This window comes from Lepidochelys kempii, chromosome 1 (genome assembly GCF_965140285.1).
Source record: "Lepidochelys kempii isolate rLepKem1 chromosome 1, rLepKem1.hap1, whole genome shotgun sequence".
Classification (NCBI taxonomy): domain Eukaryota; kingdom Metazoa; phylum Chordata; order Testudines; family Cheloniidae; genus Lepidochelys; species Lepidochelys kempii.
In genome coordinates, this window is record NC_136380.1 from 165,096,253 (window position 1) to 165,114,016 (window position 17,764).

General features: G+C 42.6%; 2 protein-coding genes across 10 annotated transcripts in view; both read right to left on the minus strand.

The window, feature by feature from the left end:
* ITSN1 (intersectin 1) overlaps positions 1 to 17,764 on the minus strand; it is a 222,775-nt gene that overhangs the window by 82,445 nt on the left and 122,566 nt on the right. For all 9 annotated transcript variants that reach the window (XM_073361581.2, XM_073361520.2, XM_073361526.2 and 6 more), the window contains 2 exons: positions 12,358 to 12,581; positions 6,909 to 7,030 (listed from right to left, as the gene is read on the minus strand). In XM_073361581.2, coding sequence (XP_073217682.1) covers positions 6,909 to 7,030; positions 12,358 to 12,581 — 346 coding nt within the window. The remainder of the gene's footprint in view (positions 1 to 6,908; positions 7,031 to 12,357; positions 12,582 to 17,764) is intronic.
* On the minus strand, positions 7,598 to 12,350 carry LOC140918061 (myb/SANT-like DNA-binding domain-containing protein 7). The gene is made up of 2 exons (XM_073361674.2): positions 11,422 to 12,350; positions 7,598 to 10,764 (listed from the first exon to the last, which is right to left on the minus strand). Exons 1-2 carry the CDS (start codon positions 11,942 to 11,944, stop codon positions 10,700 to 10,702), a joined length of 588 nt encoding a protein of 195 aa, XP_073217775.1. The 5' UTR covers positions 11,945 to 12,350; the 3' UTR covers positions 7,598 to 10,699.

Below are 17,764 nucleotides of genomic sequence, written 5' to 3' on the forward strand. Positions count from 1 at the left end.
ACTGACATTTTCTCTACTTTGTTCCTGCCTGAAAAAATATTTTTTAAAGTGTTTCAGCAAAACAATGCAGCCATTAAGTAGGGAAAAATTCTTAAGAGGAAAAGTTATTGTATGAACAAGTAAAAACCTATACTGGATCATTATGACAAAGCAGAAATTGTAGAAAAAATATATTATTGGAGAAACAGTCATCACGTAATTAAAGTTTAACACAACATATATGATTGTGACCTTAATGTAGTCATTTCCTAACTCAGAGTAAGTGTTTAACATAGCATTAATTTAAGCGTAACCTTCTCTTAATATAGTTGAGTTTTTAAAATTGGAATTAGAATAGTTTGCATTGTTTTAGTACTACAGTTTTAGATAGGCTTTAAAGCCCAAACAAATCTTTAATACTCTGTTCTGACTTCCAGGTATAGCAACCATCCTCAGAAGTGACTATGACAGTTATGATTGTGTCACTTATTTGTCTTGACGACCAAATGTCTCACTGTAGACTAGTTGGCTTTGCAAACTTGTTCAGTCACTTTGGACTTCCCTGCCACCAAACTCATTTAGAGCTGAGTTATTATACTAAGACTGATAGTTTGCCCATCAACTTTATCTATACCTCGCATTATAATGTACTTTAAGAAAAATGAACAGGGAATAGACTGGAGAATCACACCATCACCAGAAAAAGGCAGGTCTACATGATTGGGGACTCATTACTGAGAATAGACAAGCCTGTAACAAGAGCTGATCCAGAGAGCAGAAGGGTGTACCGTCTACCGGGTGCTAAGATATGGGATGTGGACCTGAGGCTGAAGAGGATCCTAACAGGAGCGGGAAAGAATCCATTGATTATCCTTCATGTGGGAACAAATGATACGGCTAGATTCTCACTGGAACATATCAAATGAGACTATGCCAGGCTGGGGAAGACACTTAAGGAAATCAAGGCTCAGGTGATCTTCAGTGGGATTCTACCTGTTCCTAGAGAAGGGCAACAAAGGTGTAACAAGATTATGATGCTTAACAAATGACTCAGGCAGTGGTGCTATAAGGAGGGCTTTGGGATGTATGGCCACTGGGAAGCATTCATGAACAGAGGACTGTTCTCTTGGGATGAACTTCACCTGAGTAAGGAGGGAAATAGACTTCTAGGATGGAGGACGGCACAACTGATCAAGAGAACTTTAAATTAGGAATTCGGGGGAGATGGTTGGGAGATGTCCAGGGAATCTCCACGCCAGATTTTCTCTTTGAGAAGGAAGAAAATGAAGTAAGAAAGGATACAGCTGTGGGTAGGAGAATGGACATAAGGCGGAAGGGCAGCGTACATACCAATCTAATAGGTAATATTGGCAGAAGAATGTCTGTGCGCAATCGGGTAAAGAATGTGAGCGAAGCCAAACCGCAAAAATTAAGATGTTTGTACGCTAATGCGAGGAGCCTAGGTAACAAAATGGAGGAACCAGAGCTACTGGTGCAGGAAGTGAAACCAGATATTATAGGGATAACAGACACATGGTGGAATAGTCGTCATGACTGGGCTACAGGTATTGAAGGGTATGTGCTGTTTAGGAAAGACAGAAATAAAGGCACAGGTGGTGGAGTAGCATTGTATATCAATGATGAGGTAGACTGTAAAGAAATAAGATGTGATGAAATGGATAAGACAGAGTCTGTCTGGGCAAAAATCACATTGGGGAAGAAAGCTACTAGAGCCTCCTCTGGGATAGTACTTGGCGTGTGCTATAGACCAACAAGATCAGATTTGGATATGGATAGAGACCTCTTTAATGTTTTTAAAGAAGTAAATACTAATGGGAATTGTGTGATCATGGGAGACTAACTTCCCAGATGGAGACTGGAGGATGAGTGCTAGTAATAATAATAGGGTTCAGATTTTCCTGGATACGATAGCTGATGGATTCCTTCACCAAGTAGTTGCTGAACTGACAAGAAGGGATGCCATGGTAGATTTGGTTTTGGTGAGCAGTGAGGACTTCATAGAAGAAATGGCTGTAGGGGACAATCTTGGTTCGAGCGATCATGAGCTAATTCAGTTCAAACTAAATGGAAGGATAAACAAAAATAGATCTGTGACTAGGGTTTTTGATCTCAAAAAGGCTAACTTTAAAAAATTAAGGAAATTAGTTAGGGAAGTGGATTGGACTGAAAAACGTGTGGATCTAAAGGCGGAGGAGGCCTGGGATTACTTCAAGTCAAAGTTGCAGAAACTATCAGAAGCCTGCATCCCAAGAAAGGGGGGAAAAATTCATAGGCAGGAGTTGTAGACCAAGCTGGATGAGCAAGCATCTCAGAGAGGTGATTAAGAAAAAGCAGAAAGCCTATAAGGAATGGAAGGTGGGAGGAATTAGCAAGGAAAGCTACCTTACTGAGGTCAGAACAGGTAGGGATAAAGTGAGGAAAAAGGCCAAAAGCCATGTAGAGTTGGACCTTGCAAAGGGAATTAAAAGCAATAGTAAAAGGTTCTATAGCCATATAAAGAAGAAGAAAACAAAGAAAGAAGAAGTGGGACCACTAAACACTGAGGATGGAGTGGAGGTTAAGGATAATCTAGGCATAGCCCAATATCTAAACAAATACTTTGCCTCAGTCTTTAATGAGGAGCTTAGGGTTAATGGTAGGATGACAAATGGGAAGGAGGACATGGAGGTAGATATTACCACATCTGAGGTAGAAGCTAATCTCAAACAGCTTAATGGGACTAAATCGGGGAGTCCGGATAATCTTCATCCAAGATTATTAAAGGAACTGGCACATGAAATTGCAAGCCCATTAGCAAGAATTTTTAATGAATCTCTAAACTCAGGGGTTGTACCGTACAACTGGAGAATTGCTTACATAGTTCCTATTTTTAAGAAAGGGGAAAAAAGCCATCCGAGAAACTACAGGCCTGTTAGACATCTGTAGTATGCAAGATCTTGGAAAAAATTTTGAAAGAGAAAGTAGTTAAGGACATTGAGGTCAATGGTAATTGGGACAAAATACAACATGGCTTTACAAAAGGTAGATCGTGTCAAACCAACCTGATCTCCTCCTTTGAGAAGAAAACAGATTTTTTAGACAAAGGGAACGCAGTGGATCTAATTTACCTAGATTTCAGTAAGGCATTTGATACGGTTCCACATGGAGAATTATTAGCTAAATTGGAAAAAATGGGGATCAATACGAAAATTGAAAGGTGGGTAAGGAACTGGTTAAAGGGGAGACTACAGAGGGTGACAATGAAAGGTGAACTGTCAGGCTGGAAGGAGGTTACTAGCGGAGTTCCTCAAGGATCGGTTTTGGGACCAATCTTTTTATTACTGACCTTGGCACAAAAAGCAGGAATGTGCTAATAAAGTTTGCGGATGACACAAAGTTGGGAGGTATTGCCAATACAGAGAAGGACATCATACAGGAAGATCTGGATGACCTTGTAAACTGGAGTAATAGTAATAGGATGAAATTTAATAGTGAAAAGTGCAAGGTCATGCATTTAGGGATTAATAACAAGAATTTCTGTTATAAACTGGGGACGCATCACTTGGAAGTAACAGAGGAGGAGAAGGACCTCAGAGTATTGGTTGATCACAGGATGACTATGAGCTACCAATGTGATATGGCCATGAAAAAAGCTAATGCGGTCTTGGGATGCATCAGGCGAGGTATTTCCAGTAGACACAAGGAGGTGTTAGTACCATTATACAAGACACTGGGCAAGACCTCATCTGGAATATTGTGTGCAGTTCTGGTCTCCCATGTTTAAGAAGGATGAATTCAAACTGGAACAGGTACAGAGAAGGGCTACTAGGATGACCCAAGGAATGGAAAACCTGTCTTATGAAAGGAGACTCAAAGAGCTTGGCTTGTTTAGCCTAACCAAAAGAAGGCTGAGACGATATGTGATTGCTATTTATAAATATATCAGAGGGATAAATACCACAGAGGGAGAAGAATGATTTAAGCTCTGTACCAGTGTGGACACAAGAACAAATGGATATAAACTGGCCATCAGGAAGTTTAGACTTGAAATTAGATGAAGGTTTCTAACCATCAGAGGAGTGAAGTTCTGGAACAGCCTTCCCCCAAGGGAAGCAGTGGAGGCAAAAGACATAGCTGGCTTCAAGACTAAGCTTGATAAGTTTATGGAGGAGATGATATAATGGGATAGCCTAATTTTGGCAATTAACTGATCTTCGACTATTAACGGTAGATATGCCCAATGGCCTGTGATGGGATGTTAGATGGGGTGGGATCCGAGTTACTACAGAGAATTCTTTCCTGGGTGTCTGGCTGGTGAGTCTTGCCCACATGCTCAGGGTTTAGCTGATCGCCATATTTGGGGTCGGGAAGGAATTTTCCTCTAGGGGAGATTGGCAGAGGTCCCGGAGGTTTTTCGCCTTCCTCTGCAGCGTGGGGCATGGGTCACTTGCTGGAGGATTCTCTGCACCTTGAAGTCTTTAAACCATGATTTGAGGACTTTAATAGTTCAGACATAAGTTAGGGGTTTGTTACAGGAGTTGGTGGGTAAGCTTCTGTGGCCTGTGTTGTGCAGAAGGTCAGACTAGATGATCATAATGGTCCCTTCTGACCCTAAAACCTATGATTCTAATCTTATCACATCACATCTACCACAATCCCTCCACTGCCAACAGGACAGCTATACAGTCCCTGAAATCTAACCACCAGTGATCAAACCAGCAGACAAAGGGGGTACCATCATAGTCCTCAACCATGATGTCTACATTGAGGCCAACCCACAACTCTCCGACACTATCAACTACAAAGAACTCAGACTACCCTACACCATAATTAACCCAGAAATTTAAGGATATCATCAAATTCTTCCCCAAACAACTCCAAGAGGAATTCTACAAACTCATCCCCTGTGAACCCTTTCTACATGCTTCCCAAGATATACAAACAAGGAAACCCAGGCAGATGCATCATATCTCGCCACAGTACTCTTACTGAAGTAATATTGGTACTCCGAGAAACCATCCTCAAATCACTCACAACACAAAGGGCCACCTTCCTCCGGGACACAACCGACTTCTTCCGCAAACTCTGCAACATTAACAACCTCCTTCAGAACACCAGCCTTGCCACCATGAATGTCACCTCCCTATACACCAACATCCCTCAATGACAGCATAGCTGCTTGCCTCAAATATTTACAAGACAATGGACAACCCTCAGATATGTATCCCAAACACACTGCCAAACTCATCCACTTCATCCTCACTCATAACAATTTTACATTCACCACCACCACATTTTGTCCAAACCATGGGAACAGCCATGGGTACTAATATGGCTCCCCAATATGCAAACCTCTTCTTTAAGATGGCCCATGAATTTCTGGACAAATCCACCACAAAACCTGAAATACATTCATGATATTTTCATCCTCTGGATAGACGACAAACTCCCTCATAGATTTCTACCACAATTTCAACCACCACCAAATGTCCATTAAACTCCCTCTGGAACACTCCCGCACTAGCACCAACTTCCTGGACACCATGATCAGTTTCCAACAATGGAACCCTACGAACAACCACATACAAGAAACCCACAGATCACTATACCTATCTTCATAGAGCCAGTAACCACCCGAAACACACCAAGAAATCTAAAATCTACAGCTAGGCACTCAAACCACAGAATATGCTCTGAGGAGAAAGTCCAGGATATACACAATAATACATTCAAAACCGCCTTCACCAAACAAGGACGCTCCAGAGAAGTAGATCACATCATGGAACAGACCACCCAAACAGAACCTACTTCAAACACAGAAATAACTGCCCCTTCCCCCCCGTCCAGACTGTATAGCCCTACTTGTTACCTACCACCCCATACTGGAACCCATACAGGGTATTATCAAACAACTACATGGGAGCCCATCCTGAAAGAAATCTTTCCTGAACCCCCACTTCAAACCTCCAAACAAACCCCGCCACCCCCAAACTCTCCAAGCTCATCATCAGAAGTAAGCTCCCCACAGACTAGGACAAATGAAAGTGGCAACAGACCCTGCCAGAAAAACAGATGCAAAACCTGCAGACATATCTCCACTGCTACAATGATCAACACTCTCCACAATACACCTTTCAAGATCCCGGGGTTCTACACATACCTATCACAACATATTGTGTACCTCATCCAGTGCACTAAATGCTTCAACAGAAAATCTGTGGTTGAAACCAGACAGCCACTATACTCTCGAATGAATTCACAGAAAAATGATAAGACACAAAAATGCCACATCACCTGTGGTGAACACTTTTCACCAAGTGATCACTCTATATCTGACCTCTCAGTCTTCATCCTCAAATGAAACCTGCACAATACTTTCAAAAGATGGCCTGGGAGCTAGACACTAAAAATCATGGACTGAATAGAGACACTGGATTTATGGCTTAGCACAACAATCTATAACCCACAAACAACAAACAACCCCCCTTTCCTCCCCATGCTTTAGAGGGGTGTTAACAGGCAATTTCTCCTTGTAGTTAATCCACCTCCCTGGCAGTAGCTAAGTCAGTAGGAGAAGTTCCACACCCATGAGCAATATAGTTATACTGAAATAGGTCTGCAGCGTAGGACTGGCCTAAGTTTCCCAGACTTGAAGAAGAGCTCTGTGTAAGCTCGACAGCTTGTCTCTCTCACCAACAGAAGTTGGTCCAATAAAAGATATTACCTCACACACCTTGCTTCTCTCATTATTCTAACAGCAGAGATAATAAATGGTAGCACATACTGTACATTTCAGTCTTTATAACTTACTTGTAATACTTGTGGTATATGTAAATTCAAAGTTAGGTTGAATAAAATACTGGTATAAAAATAGAAGCAGAGATGTAAAACAAAGTACAGTTTTTCAAGCAACATCACACTCTTCTTACCATGACTATGTCACCAGGCTGAATAGTGATTTCATCATGGCTTCTGGCTTCAAAAGGATACAACGCTCGATAATATACTATTTTTACATCCTCCTGAGCTGAAATAGTTAGTGGAGCTTTTTCTATATAGAGAGGAAGAAAAATACATATTAAAAACTAAACAATAATGTTTGTGAAACACTTTAGAAGAAGAGAGGTAAAAAAAATGAGAGGTAAAGTGTTAATTGATTATCACAATGCCCTGAGAGGCAGAGTAAGTACTATCCCCATTTTCCATAAGGGGAAATAAACAAATAATTAAACTTACATTTTATCTCTATTTTCTCCTTTAGCACCACCTATTTAAAATAATATGCTTTTGGCTTTTATGAAACACACAGCTATTTATATAGAAAATACCTGCATTTAAAACCATGTACAATGATTTTACAACTTTTCCTGTTTTGCTTTTAAGCATTGCACTGACATAATGGATTAACTTGATCAGTAAGTTCCTGGTATAGATGGTCATTATCCATATAGTGACCTTTTACAGACTCATTAAACCGCATCTGGCAAATACTATATGGCTGATGGATAACATCTAGTGTATTTATTCCCCCTTAACCGGTTTTAATTTTTTTTTCCCAAACAATTTGATTTTGTTTGTTTTTTTAAATTGTATAGGACTAGCTAGTTACATACTGCCTCTACTTTGAAGGAAATGTTATAGACTACCATACAAACTGCAAATGGGGTGAAGGAAGTGATTTTTGAAATGCAGTTTCGCCTCTAAAAAGGTGAAGCATGGCAACATTATTTTATCTCATTATTTTGAGAAATAATAGTTTGTTGGAGACCAGCTTACAGCTAAATTCTCTTCTCCAAGCTGCATGGTGCATCTCATCCAGTCCCCTTCACTCCCTATGTAACTTCTATTAAATTCCACACTTGTAGGGAGAGCAACAACACTCAGAAGAGATATGTGATGCAGAGTGGACAATGTAAACCTTAAACCATTTATTTAAACAAGATTAGTGACTTAGTTTCAATTCAGAATATACAACATATGGAATAAGAAGACAGGCTGTAAGGAGGAGGAGTCTATGGGTATGTCTACACTATGAAATTAGGTCAAATTTATAGAAGTTGATTTTTTAGAAAGTGATTTTATACAGTCGATTGTGTGTGCCCCCACGCTAATGCACTAAGTGCATTAAATTGGTGGAGTGAGTCCACAGTACCAAGGCAAGCGTCGACTTTCAGAGTGTTGCACTGTGGGTAGCTATCCCACAGTTACTGCAGTCTCTGCCACCCATTAGAATTCCAGGTTAAGCTTCCAATGCCTGTTGGGGCAAAAATATTGTCGCGGGTGGTTTTGGTTACATGTCGTCAATAGCCCCTCCCTCCGTGAAAGCAACAGCAGACAATCGTTTTGAGCCTTTTTTATGTGCGGGTGCCATACTGCTTTCAGCAGATGGTGCAGTAGGACTGCTAAATCGTCATCGTCATCCACTGCTTCCGCTGCCACTCTGCTCTTCGGATGCTATGAATCCACCTCGCAGGTCCTCTATATGACCGTCATCATCCAACGCTTCTGCTGGCACTCTGCTCTCCTGCTGGTCTCATTGGGCCGCTTCTGCTGCAAATCTGCTTGGCTGCTCTTGTCTCGCCATACTACGGCGAGCGTGCAGCCCGCTCAACTGTTGTGTCCTGGCAGCAGACAGTGCAGTAGGTCTGCAAAACTGGTCATCCAACCACCGCTTCCCCTGCAACTCTGCTCTCCTGCAGACGCCATACCATGGCAACCATGGAGACTGCTCAGATCACCGCAGTAGTTATGAGCGTTGTAAACACCTCGTGCATTATCATGCAGTATATGCAGAACCAGAACCTGCAAAAGCATGCAAGGAGGCGATGGCAGAGTGGTGATGAGGACATGGACACATTTCTCTCAAAGCACAGGCCCCAGCAATTTGGCCATCCTGGTGGCAATGGGGCAGGCTCATGCTGTGGAACGCTGATTCTGGGCCCAGGAAACAAGCACAGAGTGGTGGGACCGCATTGTGTTGTGGGTCTGGGATGACTCCAAGTGGCTGCAAAACTTTCACATGCGTAAGGGCACTTTCATGGAACTTTGTGACTTGCTTTCCCCTGCCCTGAAGCGCAAGAATACCAAGATGAGAGCAGCCCGCACAGTTCACAAGCGAGTGGCAATAGCCCTCTGGAAGCTTGCAATGTCAGACAGCTACCAGTCAGTCGGGAATCAATTTGGAGTGAGCAAACCTACTGTGGGGGCTGCTGTGATCCAAGTAGCCAACACAATCACTGAGCTGCTGCTATCAAGGGTAGTGACTCTAGGAAATGTGCAGGTCATACTAGATGGCTTTGCTGCAATGGGATTCCCTAACTGTGGTGGGGGCGATAGACGGAACCATATCCCTATCTTGGGACTGGACCACCAAGACAGCCAGTACATAAACCAAAAGGGGTACTTTTCAATGGTGCTGCAAGCACTGGTGGATCACAAGGGACGTTTCACCAACATCAACGTGGGATGGCCGGGAAAGGTACATGACACTCGCATCTTCAGGAACGCTGGTCTGTATGAACAGCTGCAGCAAGGGACTTACTTTCCAGACCAGAAAATAACTGTTGGGGATGTTGAAATGCCTATAGTTATCCTTGGGAACCCAGCCTACCCCTTAATGCCCTGGCTCATGAAGCCATACACAGGCACCCTGGACAGTAGTCAGGAGCTGTTCAACTACAGGCTGAGCAAGTGCAGAATGGTGGCAGAATGTGCATTTGGATGTTTAAAAGCGCGCTGGCGCAGTTTACTGACTCGCTCAGACCTCAGCGAAACCAATATTCCCATTGTTATTACTGCTTGCTGTGTGCTCCACAATCTCTGTGAGAGTAAGGGGGAGACGTTTATGGCGGGGTGGGAAGTTGAGGCAAATTGCCTGGCTGCTGATTACGAGCAGCCACACACCAGGGAGGTTAGAAGAGCACAGCAGGGCACACTGCACATCAGAGAAGCTTTGAAAACCAGTTTCATGGCTGACCAGGCTACGGTGTGACAGTTCTGTTTGTTTCTCCTTGATGAAAACCCACCTCCTTGGTTCACTCTGCTTCCCTGTAAGCCAACCGCCCTCCCCTCCCACCTTTGATCACCGCTTGCAGGGGCAATAAAGTCATTGTTGTTTCAAATTCATGCATTCTTTATTAATTCATCACACAAATAGGGAGATAACTGCCAAGGTAGCCCGGGAGGGTTGGGAGAGGACGGAAGCACCGGGTGGGTGGTGGATAAGGGGAGGAGGGAAGGACAAGGCCACACTGTACTTCAAAACTTATTGAATGCCAGCCTTCTGTTGCTTGGGCAGTCCTCTGGGGTGGAGCGGTTGAGTGCCCGAAGCCCTTCTGCCCCCACACCATGTTCTTGGGCGTCTGGGTGAGGAGGCTACAGAACTTGGAGGGGAGGGCGGTTGGTTACACAGGGGCTGCAGTGGCGGTCTGTGCCTTTCCTGCACCTCAACCATGTGCCAGAGCATATCAGTTTGATCCTCCAGTAGCCTCAGCATTGCATCCTGCCTCCTTTTATCATGCTGCTGCCACCCTTCCTCTTGATCCCGCCACCTCTCCTGTTGCTCCAGCCATCTATCCTCTCGCACATCCCTCCTGTCCCTGCATTCATTTTGTGCTTTCCTGGACTCTGCCATTGTCTGCCTCCATGCATTCTGCTGGGCTCTTTCAGGTTGGGTGGACTGCGTGAGCTCAGAGAACATTTCATCGTGAGTGTGGTTTTTTCATCTTCTTATCTGCGCTAGCCTCTGGGATGGAGATGCTAGTCGCAGCGTTGAAACATTTGCAGCTGCAGGAGGAAAAAAAGGGAGATTAAAATTGAAAAAAAGACACATTGGCCATTTAAAAGGAGGGGCTGATGTTTTCTGATTAACATGCAGCACAAACCCAACTAATCCTCCCCCATGCCCAATTCTCTGGGATGATCGCTTCACCCCTCCCCCCACCGTGTGGCTAACAGCGGGGATGATTTCTTTTCAGCCACAGGCAAACTGCCCAGCAGGAACGGCCACCTCTGATGTCCCCTTAATAAAATTCCCCTTTTTCAACCAGGTGACCTGGAATAATATCACTCTCCTGAGGATAATAGAGAGATAAAGAACGGATGTTGCTTGAAAGCCAGCAAGCATCGGGACAACATGCTGCCATGCTTTCTTATGCAATGATTCCAGACTACGTGCTACTGGCCTGCCGCAGTAAAGTGTTCTACCATGGAGGATGCAATAAGGCTGCCCTCCCCAGAAACTTTTTGCAAAGGCTTCGGGAGTACCTACAGGACAGCTTCATTGCGATGTCCCTGGAGGATTTCTGCCCCATCCCCAGACACGTTAACAGACTTTTCCAGTAGCTGTACTGGCCGCGAATGCATCCCAAATCTTCAGGGCAAACTAATTATTAAACACGCTTGCTTTTAAACCGTGCATTATATTTACAAAGGTACACTCACCAGAGGTGCCTTCTCCACCTTCGAGGTCCGGGAGCTCAGTTTGGGAGGGCATTGGCTCCAGGATGATAAACAGTTCCTGGCTGTCAGGGAGAACGGTTTCTCTACTTGCCTGGTGTGCGCTATCATCTTCCTCGTCTCCAAAATCCTCATCCCTGTTGCGTGAGACTCCCTTGCAGGAGTCCACGTACAGGTGTGGGGTAGTTGTAGGGGCACCCCCTAGAACTGCATGCAGCTCATCATACAAGTGGCATATCTGGTGCTCTGACCCCAAGTGGTTGTTTGCCTCTTGGGTTTTTTGGTAGGCTTGCCTGAGCTCCTTAAGTTTCACGCGGCACTGCTGCGGATCCCTGTGATAGCCTCTGTAATTCATGCCCTTGGAGATTTTTTCAAATATTTTGGCATTTCGTCTTTTGGAATGGAGTTCTGATAGCACGGATTCATCTCCCCATACAGCAATCAGATCCAGTACCTCCCATTTGATCCATGCTGGAGCTCTTTTGCGATTCTGGGTCTCCATGGTCATCTCTGCTGATGAGCTCTGTGTGGTCACACCACGGTGGCCAAACAGCAAATGAAATTCAAAAGTTTGGGGGGCTTTTTTTGTGTACCTGGCCAGTGCATCCGAGTTGAGAGTGCTGTCCAGAGCGGCCACAATGGAGCACTATGGGATTGCTCCTAGAGGCCAATACCGTTGAATTGCGTCCACACTAACCCAAATTTGACCTGGCAATGTCGATTTCAGCACTAATCCCCTCGTTGGGGAGGAATACAGAAATCGATTTTAAGAGCCCATTAAGTTGACAAAAATGGCTTCGTTGTGTGGACGGGTGCAGGGTTAAATTGATCTAATGCTGCTAAATTCGACCTAAACTCGTAGTGTAGACCATGGCTATGCTTTAGCAGCTGTATGCAATAGATTTCCTTACTCTTCCGTACCTGCACTTGACCAGGGAGCCTGGATAGCTGGCTTGGCTAGCTCCTGATGTTGATGGAAAAGCTTATTCAGTTTATCTTGCATTTCCTGTTTGCCCTTATCGTCACTGTCTGTCTTCTTGATTATTTCTTCCCTTTTTGGCTTTTCATTTTCCTGAAGTTTTTTTTGCCGCTCTTCCTCCTGTTGCACTCGATCAAACCACTGTTTATCCCTTTCCTGGATTCGTCTGTCAATTACAATTTTTTTAAAGCAGACAAAGGGAAGTAAACATAATATTTAGTTTTCCTTATGAATATGTGATTCATGTTATTAGCTTACATATTTCCCATCATCATTAATAGAACTATCAAGAACACCCATCCCACAGAATCTCCTTACTGATGAAAAATCCCAGAAGACATGACATTTTGAAAACCCTGCCAGTAGAGTCAGCATCAAATGAGGAAGAGCCATGCTAGTGACTCTCAGCCAACTAAGAGAAGACTACAAAAAACTAAATTTAACAGAAATCAGAGTAATTGCCCAAAAAAATATCTAGCACCAAGATACTATAACAATTTGACAGGTAAGGTTGCAACTCAGTTCTTAATATAACCCTATATTTTCAGCCATGCATATGAAATCTGTGGGTTTACAATCGGAGTTCTGCAGAAGCACCTCTAAGAGGCAAACAGTGAAATAATGAGTACACCAAGGACTCCTGAATGGTAAATCGTTCACTAATTTTGTGCTAGAGTTGTCTGCAAGCAGCGAAAAAAAAAATTAACACCTTGGTCTTGCAGCAATCTTGGAGATCTAGAACTGTTAGCGTTCACCCTCTCAAACTTGGCTAAGATATTTCTTTAAAAATATAGAGTCACAGTCATTACTGTGAAGTTATCCATTTAAATCTACCTAGTAATCAGATGTGAATATGTTAACATGTAATCTGTCTTGAGCTGGTATTACTATGAGAATCATGTTTCGCATTCCCTGACTATGTTGCAAATTCAACAATATTTTATATTTTATTTCTGTAGTTTTGCACAGTTCTATTAATAAAATCCACAGAAAATCATTCTAAGAGTGACAAACTGTAGAAAAAATTCACATAATTCGTTTGAAGATATAAAAATCCTTGAAGTGTTAGAGCTTAAATTTAGGCACTTCAGGTTTTAAAGTGATTATGTTGGATCATATTAAAGAAGTTCTGTATTAAAATCACAAATGAGTTTGATTCCCCAGAGTTTAAATTCCAGGGTATTACTAATTAAGAGGTCTCTTGGTTTTTGGTACTGTTTCTCTCCCTCTATGTGTGAAACTTGCAAGCTGCTAATAGTGTTAGTACATTCTAAGACAGAGTCTGTTCTCAAAGCAATTCACAGAGAGAGAGACTCAAAGCAATACTCTAACAACAGAAACAGCACCCAGAGACTCCCCACCCTTTTGTTGTATTAACAATTGTGATTAAAATAGAGATAGAGGATGCATGTGGATGGATGCTTGGTGTGGATAATAACTGAATGATCAGGGAGGTGCCAGCCTAAGAATCCAGTGTCCATCGGCTGAAGAAGGCGTCAAGTGGAAATAACCAGAGGACCCCACCCGGAGGGCAGACTGGAATCCACCCAACAGCCTCAAGAATGGGAGAACCAAAGAACAAGATAACATCTTGGAGCCGTCAGGAATGTGCTATCTGCTGATTGATTCAGCAACAGCATGATGAAGCAATTCCCATAGACTGGCATAGGAAGAAATTCCTATAAAAATAGACTCTAAAAAGTGAGAACTTTGGGGGTCTGATTCTGCAAACCAACTTCCAGGAGCATCAGATGAGCATCTGACAAGGCCCTGCTCCCTCCTCATGTCCAGGCCACCTGGCCAGTGGCTTGGCATGAGCAACTCTAAGGCTGGTAACTATGATAACAACCTTGCAGAACCTGTGTGTGTGGGTGTGTATGTGTGTGTGTTTGTATGAATGAATGTGTGAATAAATATGAGATTGAATGGAATGTTATAGCTATAACTAACTGCTTACTATGATTCTTTCTGTATTCACAATAAATGTGGTATTTTGCCTTTTTCCCTTTAATAAGATCCTGCTGGTTTTTATTTTATTGGTACAACAATACAAGAGTCTGGATTTGTGCCTTTAAAACTGCTTCTCTCTCAACATGCGCGCCTTTCCTGCATTGCACTAGGCAGCCTAGAGGACAGAACATTCAGAATGATTATTGCTTTAAATCAGCATGATCGTTTCTCTTTTTCTCTACCCCTCTCCCCAACACACACACACACACACCCCTGTATAGAACATTAGCTTTGCGGGGCTTCACAATGCAGGAGCCATGAAAGAGAACTAGCCAATCAGTCATGCTCATCCTCTCTCACTAGCAGACATTTACCAATTCCTACTCAGACTCAAACTAGCCAAGAGAACAGATTAGCACCCTGGTAAGGGTGCTAAAGGGGCAGCAAGTGGAAACTGCTATATTCCTGTTCTGCCTATTGCCTAGATGTTCCTCCTTTCTTTTCCTTGCACTTTATAGATCAGCCTTGCACACGTCATAAAAATTGAGCATCCCAGGCACGAATTCTACCAGCCCATCCTTTGCAAAGATGGATTAAAACTAAAACAGACACTGAACCTAATGACACTCTGTCTGCCAAAAAAAATATTTCCCTCAGAGTATAAAAACAGAATTTTGCAAGACTATGACATACACACGTTACCTCTGACATTTTGCTCTTCTGGCAATTTCATGCTTGCTTTCTGGAATCACTGATAGTTGCTGATGACAGGTTTGTCATTTATGGACTTGGCCTTTTGTATAGCACACCATTTTGTTTAATTAAGAGGACTGCGATATTTACACCAGAGTCCTGGCAACACAGTTAAATTTGCAAGTGGTCAAGAGTTACCTTCCAAGCCAACTGAAGACTGGGTTGCTGCCTAACCAGCACAGCCACCATCATGTTCTGATTCGACTTGAATCAACAAGAATATTTTATCTTTCTGTGCAAGGTATGAAGCTACTCACCAAAACAGTTTGTGCAGGACAGCAGGCTGTGTTTAGGCCTCAATACTGGCAGTAGTATTAGACTGCTTGGGATAGCAGAAGAGTTATATAATACCAGCATCAATACATTGTTAGGAATAAGGTATAAGACCAACAATAGTAAAAGGAAATACTGTTTCTCCAGCTTACAAATACTGCCAGGGCTTTCTGGCTTCCAGTTATGTCATTTAACTTCACATAGTAAAGCTGCAGCCCTTTCAGCCATTTGTTTCAAACATTAGTCTGTGTATCCTCATTAGTGAGTGCTCTTGCAAAACATTTAGAGTCTATTATTCAGAAGTCTTGCTATAATACTATTAGACTGCGCTATATAGAAACATTCAGGGAAAATCTTCTCTAGACAGCATGATGCAGCATTTAATGGTGTTAAGTGTACTTAGTTTGTTCAAAGAGGGTTCTATATGGTTTATATTGTAATCATTGATAGTAAATACTGCTTTAGCTAGAAAGTTGTGAGTTTTTAATTATGTTTTTTAGTACAGTGGTTAAGACTCACCACTCAAAATCAAGTTTGATATAACTGATGGGGATGGGACCAGCAGAGGATAATGGCTTTATAGAGGAGCTGCATGATTCACCCCCCTGGTGGGCATTAAAGGTCTAACTGTTAGCAGAACCAATGCACTTCTGCTCCATGTGGGGAAGACAAGGCGAAAGGGATATGAAGAGACTGGGAAGATGCTTCCTGCAGCAAAACATGCAATGCAGTTTGACACAGACCTTGCATAGAAGCATAGAAGCTGTTGGAGCTCTGTTGCTTATGAAAAAATGATTCTTCCCGTACCCTAGCCTCACAGATTTTTCTAGTGCGCAACTGGGTTACTCTGGGATTTGGCCCTTAAATCAGGAATTAACAAGTGAAAACAGACTTTAGCTATTTTCTCTTCTCTCCCCAACACCACATCTCCACTTTAGGAAGGTTCCCGTCCCAAAACTAGGGCCATTTCTGAATCATATTACTCAAATACTTTTCTTCTCCTGCACAATCCCCTAAGGCTATGTCCACATAGCAAAGAAAAAACCGTGACTGGCCCATGCCAGCTGAGTCAGGCTCACAGGGCCCAGGCTGCAGGGCTGTTCCATTGCTGTGTAGACCTCTAAGTTCCCAAGCTCTGGGACCCTCTCACCTTGCAGGTGCTGTTCTAGACTCCTCTGCTAAAGAAACAGAACTGAGTTATTTGTGCTATGCTCAGTGCATAGTTGTCATCATTTCAAATAAAGTCAAAACAAGTTAATATAAACTTGGGGTTATGGCTCCTAGGCCCTCATTCATCCAAAGGTTGGGTGGACATGCTGAGGAATTGTAAGTTATTCTTTCTCTGATTTAACTATAAATGCAGAGTAAACTGAAAGTTAGCAAACTACTCAAAACCCCATCCTTTTCCCACAACAGTACAAAGATGTAGGATGTCTCCTGCTAGCTACAATAAAAGCAGCAAACACTCCCACTATCCTATGGTATGTAGATGTCTCTCCTAGCTTCTTTCTCTCTTCCATTTATTTACTTTTCTCACCTATTCTCTAGCCCATTCTATCTACATTCCATTCTTTTCTCTCACTTGTATATTTGTCATCTTTTCTCTTCCATTGAAAGGCAGCAGGAGATTAAACTGGGAGATTTAAAATATTATCAAGAGACAAATCAGTTATTTTCTATTTACTTGTTATTTTGAGCTTTCAGAAAACTTTAGGGGGCAATGTTAAGGTTGGTGGTGGTAAAAGACAGGTGGCACAAGCGAATGATTAATGATTATGTAACTGGGGAATCAGATGGAACCCTAAACTGTTTGTCTCCAGACATACCCGTTAGAACTGCATGGGGCCTAGAATTTCCATCTTCTGGAAAATTTTGCATTTCCAAAAAAATTCTCTCTGAATCAGAAAAAGTTGGATATGCAATATTTTCTTGGGAGGGACTTTTTAAAAAAACATTTCAGAAGAACCAACATGGAATTTTTCAACATTTTCTGGTCCCAGCTCTCCAGGCTCCAAAGTTTGGAACAACAATTCCCAAGTTCTGAGCCAGGCTGACTGCCAGGGAAGCAGGGAGCCTGGGTTGGCAAGAAACCAGGCACACCAGGCAAAATGTGTCAGTTCCATTGAATCAGCATTTTCTGACAGAAAACTGTTCTGTTGGAAAATTTTCAACCAGCTCTAGTACTAATGTTAGAGATTTTAAAGCAATGTAGAACATTATGTAAATAATTTGAGGCTTTTAACTGGACTCCATTAACACACTTCCAATTTTAACAATTTTTTCAAAAGTCTTTTGTTTGCAAATATGGTTTTCAGCGAGATCCTGTTTTTTACTGAATTTTTCTAATTGGGTTGAGTGGGGAAGAAGGAACAT

Bases quoted from the DNA above. Each gene is read 5' to 3' on its own strand.
- LOC140918061 (XM_073361674.2), bottom strand. From the start codon at position 11,944: ATGACCATGGAGACCCAGAATCGCAAAAGAGCTCCAGCATGGATCAAA. The intron at 10,765-11,421 runs GTGAGTGTACCT...TTCCTCCTGCAG, and splicing joins AGGTGGAGAAGGCACCTCTG to CTGCAAATGTTTCAACGCTG.